Source organism: Rhineura floridana, chromosome 2, assembly GCF_030035675.1.
Source record: "Rhineura floridana isolate rRhiFlo1 chromosome 2, rRhiFlo1.hap2, whole genome shotgun sequence".
Classification (NCBI taxonomy): domain Eukaryota; kingdom Metazoa; phylum Chordata; class Lepidosauria; order Squamata; family Rhineuridae; genus Rhineura; species Rhineura floridana.
Genome location: NC_084481.1, coordinates 217,704,675 through 217,722,918, shown reverse-complemented (window position 1 = coordinate 217,722,918; position 18,244 = coordinate 217,704,675). Strand labels below are relative to the sequence as shown.

At 42.7% G+C, this 18,244-nt stretch overlaps 1 protein-coding gene across 1 annotated transcript in view; it reads right to left on the bottom strand.

Moving 5' to 3' along the window:
- Positions 1-1,833: 1,833 nt before the first annotated feature.
- Positions 1,834-18,244, bottom strand: part of AMN (amnion associated transmembrane protein) — a 106,184-nt gene continuing 89,773 nt past the window's right edge. Inside the window, exons 11-12 of the mRNA XM_061613277.1 lie at positions 12,275-12,395; positions 1,834-2,122 (exon numbers count right to left, since the gene is read on the bottom strand). Of these exons, the coding sequence (XP_061469261.1) occupies positions 2,012-2,122; positions 12,275-12,395 (232 nt within the window). The 3' untranslated portion in view covers positions 1,834-2,011. The remainder of the gene's footprint in view (positions 2,123-12,274; positions 12,396-18,244) is intronic.

Here is an 18,244-nt window from a genome sequence, read left to right as displayed (position 1 = left end):
GGCCATAGACGTAGGGATGGGCGAAAGTTTCTCTCCATTTCTAATTGTTCTATCCTTGGTTTGGTTCTCTACATCTCCACACTGGTTTGCAATTTAAAAAAAGAAGCCCTCCTGAAAATTTCTTAGCATTTTTCTGTGGTTTTTGTATGCAATTTTTCCTCATGTATGCATTTTTTGCAAACCCATTTCCCCTAACAAAATGAATTTTTGCATGTTACCTTCACTAATATATACATTTCTATGCCCACTTTTTACCCTAGTATACACATTTTTGGTACACATTGCTTGGCACTGCAAAATTCAGAGAAGTGAGGATTTTGGAGGATGACTGTGCTGCAGTTCTCACACTGCTCCAAGATGCAAACTGAACTGAGGGCTCGTTCACACGGTGACTTACTGTGAGATTGGTGCTACTTGCATCCCCATTTAATTTGCATGACTCACATGACGTTGCAAGCAATCAGCAGCTATCACACAGTTTTCCCATATCAACCCAATCCAATTCTAATGTGAAAAGCAAAGGAAAAAACATCTCAGGTTTGCTGCACTCCTCCATGTAGGCACTTTGCCTCGATGTTTTTTTAGCTAGCGGGCTCTCTTATGCCCCATCGCCAGCTTCTTCTCTCTCTGCTGCTTACTTTGCCTTTCGTTCACTCCCTCCTCTAATCAGTTTCATACAGTTTCATATCAATTGCACCTCTACTCTCTCCAGCTTCAGTCCAGAGAGGCGTGCAATTGACAAGAAACAATTAAACTGACAAAAAAACCCTCCCCTTCTCCATTAGCAATATCAATACTCCGGAGGTAGTAAACATGTAGGAAACAGCAATACTAAACCTTTCCAGAGGAATGCCTACTTGCGTGAAAACAGTACATTTGAAGGTAGGATGTGTGATCCTTGCAAATCTATCGCGATAGCAAAAATGGTGTCTTTACTGCGAAGTTCAGCTCCCATGTGAATGAGCCTTGAATTTCTCCCCCATCCCTACGTATATCCTTGCTCCAATGTTGGTAGAGGTGAAAAGGGAGACAGATCAAAGGCATGGCTTGGGAAAAGGATCTACAGGATCCATAATCTTCCCAGTCCACTGACGCACACATACCCCCAAATGGGGAGGAAACAATCCAGCTCTGGCATAGTGAATTTCCCTCCATTGTTCCCAATATGAAAGAAATCAGCAACAGACGGAGAAAGAGAAACCCAGTGAAGTCTTGTGCTGCTGCTGGTGTAAGCCCTGCTGGGCATTGTATAAAGTATTTTTTTCACCTTTGGTTCTCCCCACACCCTGCTTGAGGATTGCAATCCTAGGTTGCATACATACCACACATTCAGAGCACATTTAAAGCACATGACTTCCTCCAAAGAATCCTGGGAGCTGTAGTTTGTTAAGGGCGCTGGGATTGTAGCTCTGTGCCTGGTAAACTACAGCTCCCTGGATTCTTTGGGGGAAGACATGTGCTTTAAATGTATAGCATGTACACAGCCTAAATCATTTGGGCTTGATCCAGCCAAAGACAGTCACGCTTAAGTCCTCATGAAATGGTGTTCAGCACTGACTTAAGTCTCCCATAACATATAATTTCAATGTTATCCTTGAAGAATAAGCTCCTTGCTATCCCTTAAAGATGGGGAGAAGTTGGGATGGAACAGCCATACATAAGTGATACTAAATGTGCTATAATTGGTTTATTGCAAAAGGTGTACCTTATGGAAATTTGGCAAATATACGTATTCCAGAGATGATTACAAAAATATTTGCAAACTCGTTATCATTTCCATGAAAGCCATCCATTATGCTATCCCATTAAAAAATCAGTATATAGTTTAAGACAGGCAGTGATAAAATGACTTTTGGCGCAATTCACCGATAATTCTTCTGCGCAGGCCCTATTGAAATGAACGGGATCCATGCATTGGTGAAGTGGTCTTCCCAGTGGCTTCAGCCTGTTGAGATGACACTGCAAGCAGAGTACAGAATGAGAGGATTGGCTTCCTCTGGCAGCTTTGATGTTAAGCACTAAGTTCTGTTTCATCATATAAAGGATTAATGTAATAAAGCTCGCTATTTTTGCTCGCCACCTCGTTCGGAGTCTCCTCCGCAGAACACATACCGGCTAAAGCCTAAAAGAGAGAGACCAAAGTGTTTAACACAGCTGGTGAAAAATATAACTTGAGAGCTTAAATGCTTTGAAGAGAAAGTCAATTTTATAGGTTAAGATGAATCCATACTGTCAGTGCAGCACTTATATTTCAGAAAGTGATGCTCAAGGCTGTTCATCTGCTCTGCACATGATAACCCACTTTTGCATTCACAAAAGCTGGATTTTATATTAAAAATACTCTCTCTTTTTTGCAACTCTGTAATATGCATGCAAAGTTGTTTATGTTGTACAAACTCTTTTCCCTATCTTTGCTTTTTTCAAAGGGCCAAACTGAATGCTACATTAAGCACACCATTCGCAATTGCACTTTCTTTGCTGGGGATCCAATCCAGACTGTGACTGCAGTCACACACACACACACACACACACACACACACACACACACACACACACACACAAGAACATAAGAACATAAGAAGAGCCTGCTGGATCAGGCCAGTGGCCCATCTAGTCCAGCATCCTGTTCTCACAGTGGCCAACCAGGGGCCTGGGGGAAGCCAGCAAGCAGGACCCGAGTGCAAGAACACTCTCCCCTCCTGAGGCTTCCGGCAACTGGTTTTCAGAAGCATGCTGCCTCTGACTAGGGTGGCAGAGCACAGCCATCATGGCTAGTAGCCATTGATAGCCCTGTCCTCCATGAATTTGTCTAATCTTCTTTTAAAGCCATCCAAGCTGGTGGCCATTACTGCATCTTGTGGGAGCAAATTCCATAGTTTGACTATGCCCTGAGTAAAGAAGTACTTCCTTTTGTCTGTCCTGAATCTTCCAACATTCAGCTTCTTTGAATGTCCACGAGTTCTAGTATTATGAGAGAGGGAGAAGAACTTTTCTCTATCCACTTTCTCAATGCCATGCATAATTTTATACACTTCTATCATGTCTCCTCTGACCCGCCTTTTCTCTAAACTAAAAAGCCCCAAATGCTGCAACCTTTCCTCGTAAGGGAGTCGCTCCATCCCCTTGATCATACCGGTTGCCCTCTTCTGAACCTTTTCCAACTCTATAATATCCTTTTTGAGATGAGGCGACCAGAACTGTACACAGTATTCCAAATGCGGACGCACCATAGATTTATACAACGGCATTATGATATCGGCTGTTTTATTTTCAATACCTTTCCTAATTATCGCTAGCATGGAATTTGCCTTTTTCACAGCTGCCGCACACTGGGTCGACATTTTCATCGTGCTGTCCACTACAACCCCGAGGTCTCTCTCCTGGTCGGTCACCGCCAGTTCAGACCCCATGAGCGTATATGTGAAATTAAGATTTTTTGCTCCAATATGCATAATTTTACACTTGTTTATATTGAATTGCATTTTTCCGCCCATTCACTCAGTTTGGAGAGGTCTTTTTGGAGCTCTTCGCAATCCCTTTTTGTTTTAACAACCCTGAACAATTTAGTGTCGTCAGCAAACTTGGCCACTTCACTGCTCACTCCTAATTCTAGGTCATTAATGAAGAAGTTGAAAAGTACAGGTCCCAATACCGATCCTTGAGGGACTCCACTTTCTACAGCCCTCCATTGGGAGAACTGTCCGTTTATTCCTACTCTCTGCTTTCTGCTTCTTAACCAATTCCTTATCCACAAGAGGACCTCTCCTCTTATTCCATGACTGCTAAGCTTCCTCAGAAGCCTTTGGTGAGGTACCTTGTCAAACGCTTTTTGAAAGTCTAAGTACACTATGTCCACTGGATCACCTCTATCTATATGCTTGTTGACACTCTCAAAGAATTCTAATAGGTTACTGAGACAGGACTTTCCCTTGCAGAAGCCATGCTGGCTCTGCTTCAGCAAGGCTTGTTCTTCTATGTGCTTAGTTAATCTAGCTTTAATACTACTTTCTACCAGTTTTCCAGGGACAGAAGTTAAGCTAACTGACCTGTAATTTCCGGGATCCCCTCTGGATCCCTTTTTGAATATTGGCATTACATTTGCCACTTTCCAGTCCTCAGGCACGGAGGAGGACCCAAGGGACAAGTTACATATTTTAGTTAGCAGATCAGCAATTTCACCTTTGAGTTCTTTGAGAACTCTCGGGTGGATGCCATCCGGGCCCGGTGATTTGTCAGTTTTTATATTGTCCATTAAGCTTAGAACTTCCTCTCTCATTACCACTATTTGTCTCAGTTCCTCAGAATCCCTTCCTGCAAATGTTAGTTCAGGTTCAGGGATCTGCCCTATATCTTCCACTGTGAAGACAGATGCAAAGAATTCATTTAGCTTCTCTGCAATCTCCTTATCGTTCTTTAGGACACCTTTGACTCCCTTATCATCCAAGGGTCCAATCGTCTCCCTAGATGGTCTCCTGCTTTGAATGTATTTATAGAATTTTTTGTTGTTGGTTTTTATGTTCTTAGCAATGTGCTCCTCAAATTCTTTTTTAGCATCCCTTATTGTCTTCTTGCATTTCTTTTGCCAGAGTTTGTGTTCTTTTTTATTTTCTTCATTCGGACAAGACTTCCATTTTCTGAAGGAAGACTTTTTGCCTCTAAGAGCTTCCTTGACTTTGCTCGTTAACCATGCTGGCATCTTCTTGGCCCTGGCGGTACCTTTTCTGATCTGCAGTATGCACTCCAGTTGAGCTTCTAATATAGTGTTTTTAAACAACTTCCAAGCATTTTCGAGTGATGTGACCCTCTGGACTTTGTTTTTCAGCTTTCTTTTTACCAATCCCCTCATTTTTGTGAAGTTTCCTCTTTTGAAGTCAAATGTGACCGTGTTGGATTTTCTTGGCAATTGGCCAGTTACATGTATGTTTAATTTAATAGCACTGTGGTCACTGCTCCCAATCGGTTCAACAACACTTACATCTCGCACCAGGTCCCGGTCCCCACTGAGGATTAAGTCCAGGGTTGCCGTCCCTCTGGTCGGTTCCATGACCAACTGGTCTAGGGAATAGTCATTTAGAATATCTAGAAACTTTGCTTCTTTGTCATGACTGGAACACATATGCGGCCAGTCTATGTCCGGGTAGTTGAAGTCACCCATTACTACCACATTGCCTAGTTTGGATGCTTCCTCAATTTCATATCTCATCTCAAGGTCTCCCTGAGCATTTTGATCAGGGGGACGATAGATCGTTCCCAGTATTAAGTCCCTCCTGGGGCACGGTATCACCACCCACAACGATTCTGTGGAGGAGTCTGCCTCTTTTGGGGTTTCGAGCTTGCTGGATTCAATGCCTTCTTTCACGTATAGAGCGACTCTGCCACCAATACGTCCTTCCCTGTCCTTCCGATATAGTTTATATCCAGGGATAACCGTATCCCACTGGTTTTCTCCATTCCACCAGGTCTCGGTTATGCTCACTATATCAATGCTCTCCTCTAAGACCAAGCACTCCAGTTCTCCCATCTTGGTTCGGAGGCTCCTAGCATTAGCGTACAGACACTTATAAGCAGTGTCTCTCTTCAAGTGTTTTTGGCACTTTTGGTTCGGCCTGTGGTAATTTGCCCTTCTGAATTTATATCCTGTGCCCCTGCTCTCACAATGCCTACTTCTAGGCCTACCCCTTTTAAAATTTCATCATTTCTTTGGTTTTTATCCCAGGGGAGAGGTTTATTCCGAACCGGACCTTTCTCAGCTCCTGTCGGGTTTCCCCCCTCAGTCAGTTTAAAAGCTGCTCTGCTACCTTTTTAATTTTAAGTGCCAGCAGTCTGGTTCCATTCTGGTTCAAGTGGAGCCCGTCCCTTTTGTACAGGCCCGGCTTGTCCCAAAATGTTCCCCAGTGCCTAACAAATCCAAACCCTTCCACTCGACACCATCGTCTCATCCACGCATTGAGACTGCAAAGCTGGGCCTGTCTGGCTGGTCCTGCACGTGGAACCGGTAGCATTTCAGAGAAAGCCACCTTGGAGGTCCTGACTTTCAGCAGCCTACCTAGCAACCTAAATTTTGCTTCCAGGACCTCACGGCTGCATTTCCCCATGTCGTTGGTGCCAACGTGCACCACGACCACTGACTCCTCCCCAGCACTGTCTACCAAACTATCTAAACGACGGGTGATATCCGCAACCTTCGCACCAGGCAAGGAAAACACCTTGCGGTCTACACGCCCATCACACACCCCACTGTCTATGTTCCTAATGATCGAATCACCCACTACAAGGATCCCTCCACCCCCTGGAGATATATCCTCGTCACGAGAGGATAGCTGCTCATCCCCCAAGGAATGGGCTCCTTCTAAGGGATCGTTTCCCTCTTCCTCAGCTGGATGCTCTCCTTCCCTGAGACCATCGTTCTCCATGAGAAAAAGGGCCTTCTCAGTGGTGGCCCCCAAACTGTGGAACGATCTCCCTGTCGAGGTACGCCTGGTGCCAACATTACTATCCTTTCGGCGCCAGGTTAAAACCTTCCTCTTCTCCCAGGCATTTTAACATTTTAACATTTTAACAGGTAATATTTTAACTTTTTAACATTTTAATATTTTCATACTTCAGAATTTTAGTATGCTAGTGTTTTTGTAGTTTGGTGTGTTAAATTGTTTTCTTTGTGGCTTATTGTATATTGTATATTGATGTTTTAGTGTTGTGAACCGCCCAGAGAGCTTCGGCTATGGGGCGGTATAGAAATTTAATAAATAAATAAATAAATGATAGCAGGAGAGCTATCATCGTTGGAGTGGGACACAGCTATAACATCCCTGAAGGCCTCCTCCACACACCTCTCTGCGTCTCAGCTTTTCCAGATCCGCCACCTTGGCCTCAAGGAAATGAAGTTGTTCCCGGAGAGCCAGGAGCTCATTGCACCAAGAGCACACCCACGACTTCTGTCCAACAGGCAGATAGTCGTACATGCTGCAGGCGGTGCAAAACACTGGAAAGCCCCCACACCCCTGCTGGCTTCTTACCTGCATAGTTTTGTTTAAGGTTTATTATGTTAATGGGTTGGAGACTGCGGTTTAGTTGAGGTTACGGAACAGACAGGCAGAGTGGGGGGCCCTGGCCTCCTCGCCCTGCTGCCGAACTCGCTCTGCTGCTTAACTCACCTTGACGCTTTGTCAGCTGGGGCTCCCTCTAGCTCACTCACTCACTCACTCACACACACACTCACACACACTCACACACACACACACACACACACACACACACACACACACACACACACACACCCCTGATCCTTCCTGATGGAAACTGCACATTGCTGCTTAAATAAAAAAAGCATACATACAATACATACATAAAAAGCATACATACAATTGTAAGCATACAATTCCTAATTAGGTGCTTGATGTAACATGTACTTTAGTCCTAAATCTACTGTTTGGTGAGAGTTTGGAATTTTCCAGCACAGATTACTGAAATGAAAGAAAGGGAAGTGTGGATGTTTGATGACTATATGTCTAGAGGCCAAATGACTATACCTAGCCCAGCATTCCATTGCTTGGAACTGAGCTACAGAAGAGGACCACAAACTGCAACAGCTGCTTTACTTAATGATGTCTCTGAGAGCTTAACTACCTGCTGCACCAATGGGAGGGCTGGAAATTTAGGCAAACATCTATGGGCATGCACAGGAATTTTCTGGATGTGTATATACATATATAACTGGTGTCATTTCTGATAGATGTGGCAACTTCAGTAGCAGAGATGTCTGAGCATCAGGTCTATCATGCTGGGTAGACCTGGCCTCTGAGAAAGTTGTACACCAGGTCTACCCTTGCATTGCTTCTGGCATCCAAACGATGTCTTTCCACCTGCAGCCAGAACCCCAGATTTTTTCATTAACTCCCTTTACCACTACCATCCATTCTGCAATCAACTTCAGAGCCTCCCTCCATTGCATTTCCTAAATAATTATAAAGAAAGACACACCTGGAGACTGGATAACAACACTGGACTACACTGCAGGGTTGCTGTACACCACTCTAACTCTCCTCAGAAAAATGGGTATAACAATAGTGGATTTCTTTCCAAGCTGTCTCAGCCACTTTCCGATCCCCTACAATATCCATAATAATGGACCAATAACAACGTCCATAATAATGACAGACCTTATCTGTACTGGCATTGGCAAGGTAATTTTTAAAATGTCTACAAACAGGGTTGAGGAGGGAAACATCACCTTTTTTGTATGAAATAGAAAGACCATGAACTTTACCTCTACCTTTTGTGTTCAGGCAGACACACTATTGCCTAATCACCACTTTGCTTAAAGACCTGAATTATTTTAAGAATATAAGAAGGGCCTGCTGGATCAGGCCAATCGCCCATTTAGTCTAACATCCAGTTCTCATAGTGGCCAAACAGATGCCTATGGGAAGCCCACAAGCAGGATCTGAGCACAGGAGCACTGCCCCCATTTGTGATTTCTAATAACTGATCATAGATTCTTAGAATCACAGAGTTGGAAGGGGCCTATAAGGCCATCAAGTCCAACCCCCTGTTCAATGCAGGAATCCATATTAAAGCATATCCAACATGTGGCTGTCCAGCTGCCTCTTGAATGCCTCCAGTGCTGGAGAGCCCACCAACTCCCTAAGTCATTGGTTCCATTGTCATACCGCTCTAACAGTTAGGAAGTTTTTTCTGATGTTCAGCTGAAATCTGGCTTCCTGAAATTTGAGCCCGTTACTCCGTGTCCTGCACTATGGAACAATTGAGAAGAGATCCTGCCCTTCTCTGTGTGCCAACCATTCAAGTACTTCAACAGTGCTATCATATCCCCTCTCAGTCTTCTCTTCTCAAGGCTAAACATGCCCAGTTCTTTCAGTCTCTCTTCATAGGGCTTTGTTTCTCATACCCTGGTCATCCTTGTTGCCCTCCTCTGAACCCATTCCAGTTTGTCTGCATCCTTCTTAAAGTGTGGTATCCAGAACTGGACACAGTACTGAAGATGAAGCCTAACCAGTGCCGAATACAGGGGAACCAATACTTCAAGTGATTTGGAAACTATACTTCTGTTAATGCAGCCTAAAATAGCATTTGCCTTTTTTGCAGCCACATCACTGTTGGCTCAAATTCAGCTTGTGATCAACAACAATCCAAAGATCTTTCTTGCATGTAGTATAGCTGAGCCAAATATCACCCATCTTATAACTGTGCATTTGGTTTCTTTTTCCTAGGCGTAGAACTTTGCACTTATCCCTGTTAAATTTCATTCTATTGTTTTCAGCCCAATGCTCCAGCCTATCAAGATCCTTTTGAATATTGTTTCTGTCTTCCAAGGTATTAGTTATTCCTCCCAATTTGATATCATCTGCAAATTTGATAAGCATTTCCTGCACCTCCTCATCCAAGTCGTTAATAAAAATTTTGAACAGCACTGGGACCAGGACTGAGCCCTGCCATACCCTGCTCATTACCTCCCCCCACTTTGAGAAGGAACCATTGATAAGCACTCTTAATTCTGTAGCCAACTATGGGTCCACTTGATAGTTGTCTCATCCAGCCCACATTCTGCTAGCTTGCTAATCAGAATATCATGGGGCACTTTGTCAAAAGCTTTGCTGAAGTCGAGATATATTATGTCCACAGCATTCCCACAGTCTACCAGGGAGGTTACCTAATCAAAAAATGAAATAAGATTAGTCTGGCAAGATTTTTCTTGATAACTCCATGTTGGCTTCTGGTAATCACTGCATTGTTTTCAAGGTGCTTACAGACTGACCACTTTATAATCTGCTCCAAAATTTTCCCAGGGATCAATGTCAGGCTGACTGGTCTGTAGTTTCCCGGTTCCTCCTTTTTGCCCTTTTTGAAGATAGGGACAACATTAGCCCTCTTCCAGTCATCTGCCACTTCACCCATCCTCCACAATTTTGCAAAGATAATAGACAGTGGTTCCGAGAGTTCTTCAGGCAGTTCCTTCAATACTCTAGGATGCAGTTCATTGGGCTCTGAAGATCTGAAGTTGTTCAAAGTGATTAGGTATTCTTTGACCATTTGCCTATCAATCTCAAGCTGCAATCCTGCCCCTTCAACTTCACGTTTCTCAAGAGGGTCATAGACCCTCTTTTGGGAGAAGACTGAGCCAAGTACAAAATGAGCACTTATGCTTTTCTTTGTCATCTGTCTCTGTCTTTTATTATGGATGGATCTGAAGAAAGCTTTTTTGTTGCTTCTAGCATCCCTCGCTAACCTCAACTCATTCTCCGCTTTAACCTTCCTGACACTATCCCTGCTATTCCATGCTACCTGTCTGTACTCTCCCTTTGTGGCCTGGCATTCCTTCCACTTCCTGTATGTGTCCTTTTTTGTTTTCAGGTCATCTCTTAGCTTTCTGTGAAGCCACATTGGCTTCTTCTGCTGTCTTCCCCCTTTCTGCCTTGTTGGAATTGTTTGCCATTATGCCTTTAGGATTTCCTTTTTTAGAAACTCCCACCCATCTTGGACTCCTTTTCTCATTAGGGTCACTTGCCATGGAACCTTACTTACCATTGTTATTAAAATTAAAATTGGCTTTCCTGAAGTCCAGGGTACACGTATGGCTACTCTCAGCTTTTGCTTCCTTTAAAATCAAGAACTCAAGTATAGCATGGTCGTTTTCCCCCAGAGTTCCCAGAACTTCCACTCCATCCATCAAGTCATCTCTATTGGTTAGAATCAAGTGAAGGATAGCTGGTCCTCTAGTTGCTTCCTCCACTTTCTGTAGGAGAAAGTTACCTCCAACACAAGTCAGGAATTTTTTGGAGGGGCCATATTTGGCAGAATTTGTCTCCCAACAGATATCAGGTAACTGAAGTCCCCCATTACATCATGTCTCCTCGAAACATTGACAATTTGCTTTACAAACGTTTCATCCTCATCTTCTCCTTGATTGGGTGGTCAGTAGTAGGCTCCAACTACCATGTTCCTTTTATTCCTTGCCCCATTTATTTTAATCCAAATACTCTCAGTGGAGCTACCAAGCTCATCCTCCTGTATTTCTGTGCAGGAATATATATTTTTAACATATAGTGCAGTTCTGCTTCCCTTTCTATTCCTTCTGTTCTTTTTGAACAAGCTATATCCTTCAATTGCTGCATTCTAATCATGAGAGTCATCTCACCAAGTTTCAGTTATACCTATCAAGTCATATTTACTCTCCTGTATTAAGAGTTCAAGTTCATCCTGTTTGTTTCCCATACTCTGGGCATTAGTATACAGATATCGAAGACCATGTGGTTTACAGCCTGTGGTTTACAGCTTCCTTCCTACGTTTTTATGAACATATTCAGAGGCTTATTGCCTTTGACAGTGGAGGTAGAACATATCCTTCATGGCTAGTAGCCACTGATAGCCTTATCCCTCATAACATGTTCTATGGGGCAGCAGCCACTTTCCCACCAGGTAATGAACTAGGCAGTTTCTGCCCTAGCCTTCTTTTCTAAATGCCAGTCGTTGCTATATGATATTCATTGAAAGGCAGGAGTCAGCTAGTTTCTCACAACCACTCCCAAATATGCAGAATAGTGCCTGAAGTTTTTGCCATTTATCTGAAGTTTTATAAAGCATAAGAGACCAGGTGTTGTATTTTAAAAATTAAATGCTGGGAGCTTGAGGATTATGGCTCATCTGGGGGGGGGGAGACTGCAAGCTGTTTCCACCCACACAGACACTGAGGAAAACATGTGGCACCCACAGGGGAAAGCAAAGGGACAGTTGCCCACCTTCCCCCTGCTGGATGAGTCATAACCCTCAGATTAAGCATAGGTGCATTTATTTGTTTGGGAAAGGATTGGCACAATGGAGGCCGCTTCACTTGCTTCTCACCCCTAGCTGCCACTGTGCATAAGAAAAAAGGTGGGAAGACAGATACCAAATGCACCAGAAAAAGCCTCAAGGTGTGCAGAAGGATCTCCCTTTTTTCTGGCCTTTCGGCACAGGCCAAAGCCCATTAGTTTCATTATTTATTTCTATAGTGCCAAAAAAATGAGCATGGCACCATACAAAGGGGCTGATCCCTGCCCTGAAGGGCTTGCAGTCTAACACACACACACGTCCTGAAAAATCCCCTGAAGTAGCTGTATGATGTGCTATTAACGCAAACTGTAGTTAGGCCTTCATGCAACTTAATAGCTACTCATTTTTGGAATCCATTGGCTCATAAGGCATCTTCCTCTCTGTGCCCAGACCATGCAGAAGGAGCTGCTGGTGGAAGATTTTTTTTAAAAAATGAGATCCTTACCACTGGGTCAGATGGCGTGTCGAACATGGGATTATCAAACCCTTTGTCAACTGTTTCTCCTGAAGGATCCAGGTCCCGTTTCCGGTTCCACAAGGAGGCAAAATGAACAGGTGAGAGAGATCTATAAAAGGAAAAATGATGGGAAATCAGCAAAAGCAACTGCAATGTTGATCTCATAAGAAGATTCAGCTAAACACAGAGGGTCCTAAACCCAGGGAATTGTCAGAGATTTAATCTATACACCATCACTGAACAAACACTGACCAAAGGAGAGTAGACATCCAGATGCAAAAGAGGATCATCAGTAGGTCAAAGCAAGTGTTGACCCTCCTGTTCCCCCGCCCCGCAAAAAAGAACTCCTTCCTGGTCCAGCTCGCTCTATGCTTTTGCCTTGTCCTGCCTTGTGCTTCTGCTTCACCTTTAATGCACCTGATCATGCCAACCTCACATCAGCTTGCTCCTTGGATGTTGCCCCCAAAGGCTTGGTAGAAGCCAGGCCTGACACTTTATACCAGAAAGGGGGCAGAGGCTGCGCAAGAAGGCCCAGTCCTGTCTCCCAAAGCAGTGGGGTGGCATATGCTGAAGACGCTTGTGCTCTGCAGTGACTAGGGATGGAAAGGTCAGCCTGTTTCAGTTCTCTCAGTTTCTCATTTTTCCAGTGTTAAATTCAGTTCTTTACATTTCTACAGCGATCTGCAATTTTTTTTTTTTAAAAAAAATCCTCATGAAAATTCACCATTTTAGTGCGAATTTCTCCAAATACATTTTTGCAGGCAGTTTTGACAAAGGTACACATTTTTGCAAGGCATTTCTCATCATTTCATCCCTTTTTGCATGTTATTTTCACTCATCTATTCATTTTAATGCACACTTTCCCCTAACATCTGCGTTTTTGTAAATGTTGATTAGTTGGCTAACTGCACCCCCAAAATTCTAATAAATGCGTATTTCAAAGGATGGCTGTGTTTCGGTTCTCATATTGTTTTGGAAATTGCGAATTTGATAAATTCTGCTTGAAATGCAAACTGAATCGAAATTCTCACCCAACCCTAGCAGTGACTGAGGACCCTGTGGTCTGGCCTAAGGGTGCTTCCTACATCAAGTTTAGGCTGGGTGTAACAAGAAAATAACAACATGTGAAGATGGTATGTGTTTACACAAATACACACACAAACACAGAAGGAAGTCAATCTTGGCAGTGGGTTTACAAAACACAATCCAGTTGACATGTGAGTAGGGTGGCCCTGAGTCCTACTTTACCGAGGACTGTCCTCTATTTGGAAGGATGTCCAGTTTAAAGATAAAGAGCCATAAGAGGGGAAAGCAGATGGGCCTTGAAGTTGCCCATCAACAGTAAGCACCTGGACAGCAGCCTCAGCAGGCACACAGCTCACCTGGTCACAGTCTTGCTCGTTATGGTGAGACTCACTGCATTTCCAGTCTTCTTATTTATTGCATTTCTTACCTGCCCTTCACCAGAAGGTCCCAAGGTGGGTTACAATTAGGGATGGGGAGAAATTCAATTTTGTTTCTACTTTAATGAGAAACTGACTAATGCTCACTTCTCAAATCAAGACGAAAAATGAGAAACAGATTTGTCCATCCCTATTTTCATTTTAGCTTCTAGTGATTGTTCTGGTTTAATTTGTTCTAACACCCAATTATTTGTCTTTTTTGCAGTCCATGGTATGCGCAAAGCTCTCCCTCTATACCACATTTCAAATGAGTTGATTTTTCTCTTATCTGCCTTTTTCACTGTCCAACTTTCACAACCATACATAGAGATCAGGAATACCATGGTCTGAATGATCCTGAATTTAGTGTTCAGTGATACATCTTTGCATTTGAGAACCTTTTCTAGTTCTTTCATAGCTGCCCTCCCCAGTCCTAGCCTTCTTCTAATTTCTTGACTATTGTCTCCATTTTGGTTAATGACTGTGCCAAGGTATTGATAATCCTTGAAAAATTTATTGTCTTCATTGTCAACTTTAAAGTTACATAAACCTTCTGTTGTCATTACTTTAGTCTTCTTGACGTTCAGCTGTAGTCCTGCATTTGTGCTTTCTTCAGCATTTGTTTCAAATCATTACTGGTTTCTGCTAAGAGTATGCTATCGTATATCAAATTATTGATATTTCTCCTTCCAATGTTCACACCTTCATTTTGGTCTAATCCCACTTTCCATATGATATGTTCTGCATATAGATACCTCTTCCCTTTCTAAATCCAGCTTGGACATCTGGTATTTCTCACTACATATATGGTAAGAACCTTTGTTGTAGACTCTAGAGCATTACTTTACTTGCATGGGATATTAAGGCAATAGTTGGATAATTATTGCATTCCCTGGGATCCCCTTTCTTTGGAATTGGGATGTATATTGAACCCTTCCAGTCTGTGGGCCATCTTTAGTTTTCCATATTTGTTGGCAATTTTTTGTCAAAATGTGGACAGATTCAGTCTCAGTAACTTGTAGCAACTCTATTGGTATACCAACTGTTTCTGGTGATTTGTTTCTTCCAAGTATTTTAAGAGCAGCTTTCACCTCACATTCTAAACGTTCTGGTTCTTCATCATACAGTTCCACCATGAATGAATCTGTCATCCTTGCATCTCTTTTATAGAGTTCTTCAGTGTATTGCTTCCATCTTCCTTTTATTTCATCTCAGTCAGTCAGTGTGTTCCCATTGATTATTCAACATCCCTACTCGTGATTTAAATTTCACTTTCATTTCTCTAATCTTTTGGAATAGGGCTCTTGTTCTACCTTCTTTGTTGTCCTCTTCTATTTCTATACAATAACTATTGTAATAGTTCTCTTTGTCCCTACGTACTAGTTGTTGTATTATTGCATTTAGGGTCTGACCATGTTTCTGTCTGCTTTTGCTTTCCTTCTGTCTTTAACAATTGTAAGACCTTTGTCAGTCATCCATTGAGGTCTTTCTCTCTTTTTAACTGGAGGTCTTGTCTTTTTGCATTCTTCCCTGATAATGTCTCTGACTTACTCCATAGTTCTTCTGGTTCTCTTATCAACTAAGTTTAAAGCCTCAAATCTGTTCCTTATTTGATCTTTATATTCTTCCGGGATGTTATTTAAATTGTATTTTGGCATTATGATTGCTTCGTTGTTCTTCTTTAGCTTTACTCTGATTTTCAATATTACCAGTTCATGATCTGTACCGCAGTCTGCTCCTGGTCTTCTTTTCGCAGAAAGTATGGAACTTCTCCATCTTCTGCTACCAATTATATAATCAATTTGATTCTTATATTGACCATTTGGTGATGTCCACGTGTACAGTTGTCTGTTGGGTTGCTCAAAAAATGTGGTTGCAAGAAACAAATTATTGGCTTCACAGAATTCAGTAAGTCTTTCTTCTGCTTTATTTCTCTCTCCTAAGCCCCATTTCCCCACAATTTCTAGTTCTTCTCTGTTCTCTACTTTTGCATTCTAGTCCTCCATGATTATCAGAACATCCTGTTTTGGTGTGTGATCAATTTCTTCCTGTAAATACCTACTTTAGATACCTAGAAGACCTTATTAGGGTAACCTAACACAAGGGAAGGGTGTCAGGGGAGCCTCTGAGGACAGCATCCCACGAGTGGGGCATCACTTGTCTTGGGTCACCAATTGCCTTGCCCCAGATGGCAAGAACAACAGGATGAGGGAAAGGCCATAGCTCAATGCTACAGCAGGTGCTGGGGTCCTACAGATGTTGCCATTACCCTTGGTCATTGGTTATGTTTGCTAAGGCTGATGGGAGTTGTAGTTCTGCAACATCCAGAGGGCCAAATATCCCCTGCTCCTGTGCTACAGCATTTGCTTTGCATGCAGAAAGTAAATGGTTCAATCCGCAGCATCTCCAGGTAGGGCTGGGAAAGATCCCTGCCTAAAACCCTGGAGAGTCGCTGTCAGTGATCAGACAAAAGTGGGCTAGATGGAACAATGTTCTACCTCAGCATGCATCGGCTTCCTATGTTCCTATGCTGAGGGCCTCAGAAGATCTAAATGTACAGGCGTGATGGCAGGTTGATGATCCCTTTTGCTTTTAGATCAGGGGTTCTCAAACTGCAGTCTGTGGGCCATCAGTGGTCTGTGAGTTTCCTTCGGGTAGTCCGTGGGGTGTGTGTTGGTGTTTGTGATTGTAGATGGAAGTTGACACATCCATCACATTAAAGATATTTAATTGTATTTTTATAGCTTCTTTTCTTATATTATATTACAATCTGAATTCTGTGGAACTCAAAATGGTAATACAATAAAATGCAAGCTATAAGAAATAAAAGCAATAAAGATACAATTAAAAAACCACAGCACATTGCAATTGCTACAACAGGCGGAAAAAACATTAAGGCTTCTGCCAAGACCCACAGCAATTTTCAAGGGAGACCTGGGGGGAAATTTTGGGAATCACTGCCCTAGATCAGAGCAAAAGTAAGAAAGAGTTGAGACACTCTAGATTTCCTTTTATGGTGATAGGAGCTAACCTCATCTTTAAACCAGGGCTGTAGAGTCAGTACGCCAAACCTTCAACTCCGACTCCTCTATTTTTTTACTGCCCGACTCCGACTCCACCCAAAATTGCTTCCAACTCCACAGCCCTGGAAAGCACTGTAAATGTCTTTTTAAATTGGAAGCTCTCATAGGAGCATTTTTATCGCCGCCTGAATATGCGCTGATCTTGGCATCACAGCATTTGTCTTCATCTGGATCCTGTGTCATACACTGACACACAAAATGTTTTCCATCTTGAGTTATGGTGAAATGCTCAACTACAGCTGACTTCACGGGAAGCTTCTTTGACATTTTGAATTTATATTTTAAAAAAATTGTCAATCAAAATTTATTTTGAAACCAGAGTCGGAGTCGGTACATTTCTACTGACTCCAACTCTGACTCCACCCAAAATTCCTTCCGACTCCGACTCCACAGCCCTGCTTTAAACTTTCACTACACACATATACACAGTATATGTTGGTGAAGTTTCTACGTCAGATAGGAATCTGTGATTCGACCCTCAGAAGGCTGTCCCACGGCGGCCATCCTGAAATAACAGCCTCTCTATTCATACATCTATTCTCCAGGTGTTGCAGGGTTATTTCTTATGGTACAAGTGGGGTGGAGGGGACACAGACAGCTTGCTTCCAAGCCATTTCATGGTAAAAGACTCAAATCATACCTGCGCACACCTTTCATAATGTGGGTGTTTTGTTCTGTATTGTGGGAACCCTTGGGGTCTATCTTGGCTCACGGCTGGTTCATTCTGAGCATATCTAGATTACAAACTTATAGAACTGCACCACATTTTAATGATGTTGGACTATGAAAGTTGTCCATTCAGGGATGTGAACATGTTCATGAATAGCCCCTTGTCTTTCACTCTTTCATTATTATTTTTCACATCAGTTTACAGCTATTTTTTTAAAAAATATGTCTGCCATTTGGCTCTAAAAATGGTGGTTTATTGTTTTCCTCAGTCTCCTACCAACTGGGAATGGGTTGGGGAGAGGGAACTCATGCACCTCTGTTTGCCTAGGAAACCAGCCAGTGCTTCCTTAGTGAGAATAATGCAGTGGTGAGGAATGGTTTCCACCTTCAGAGGCATTCCTCTGCACATGTGTTATTTTCAATGAAATCTGCATGGAGATGTGTTGGAAGTAAAGCACCAAAGCTTGTAACAAATAACCTAAACCAGGGAGGGAGGCGATAGACAGAAAGGTAACCTATTCTTCCCTCACTGATTCCTTCTTTAGAAACCACTTATTTGTTTTTCTCAGGCTTTACTTCCTCCTTCCTGTTCCCTTCCAGTCAGGCAGAGATAGTTGAGTAAATGACTCATGACTCCATAATGGCCACGTGTTTCAACAAGCCTTTTAAGTACAGACCTTATCCCAGTCTGCATCTCTGTTGGAATTACTTTTTAAGATGTTTTTAAGGCTTTTTTAAAAAAGATGTTTTTGAAGATGTTGTGT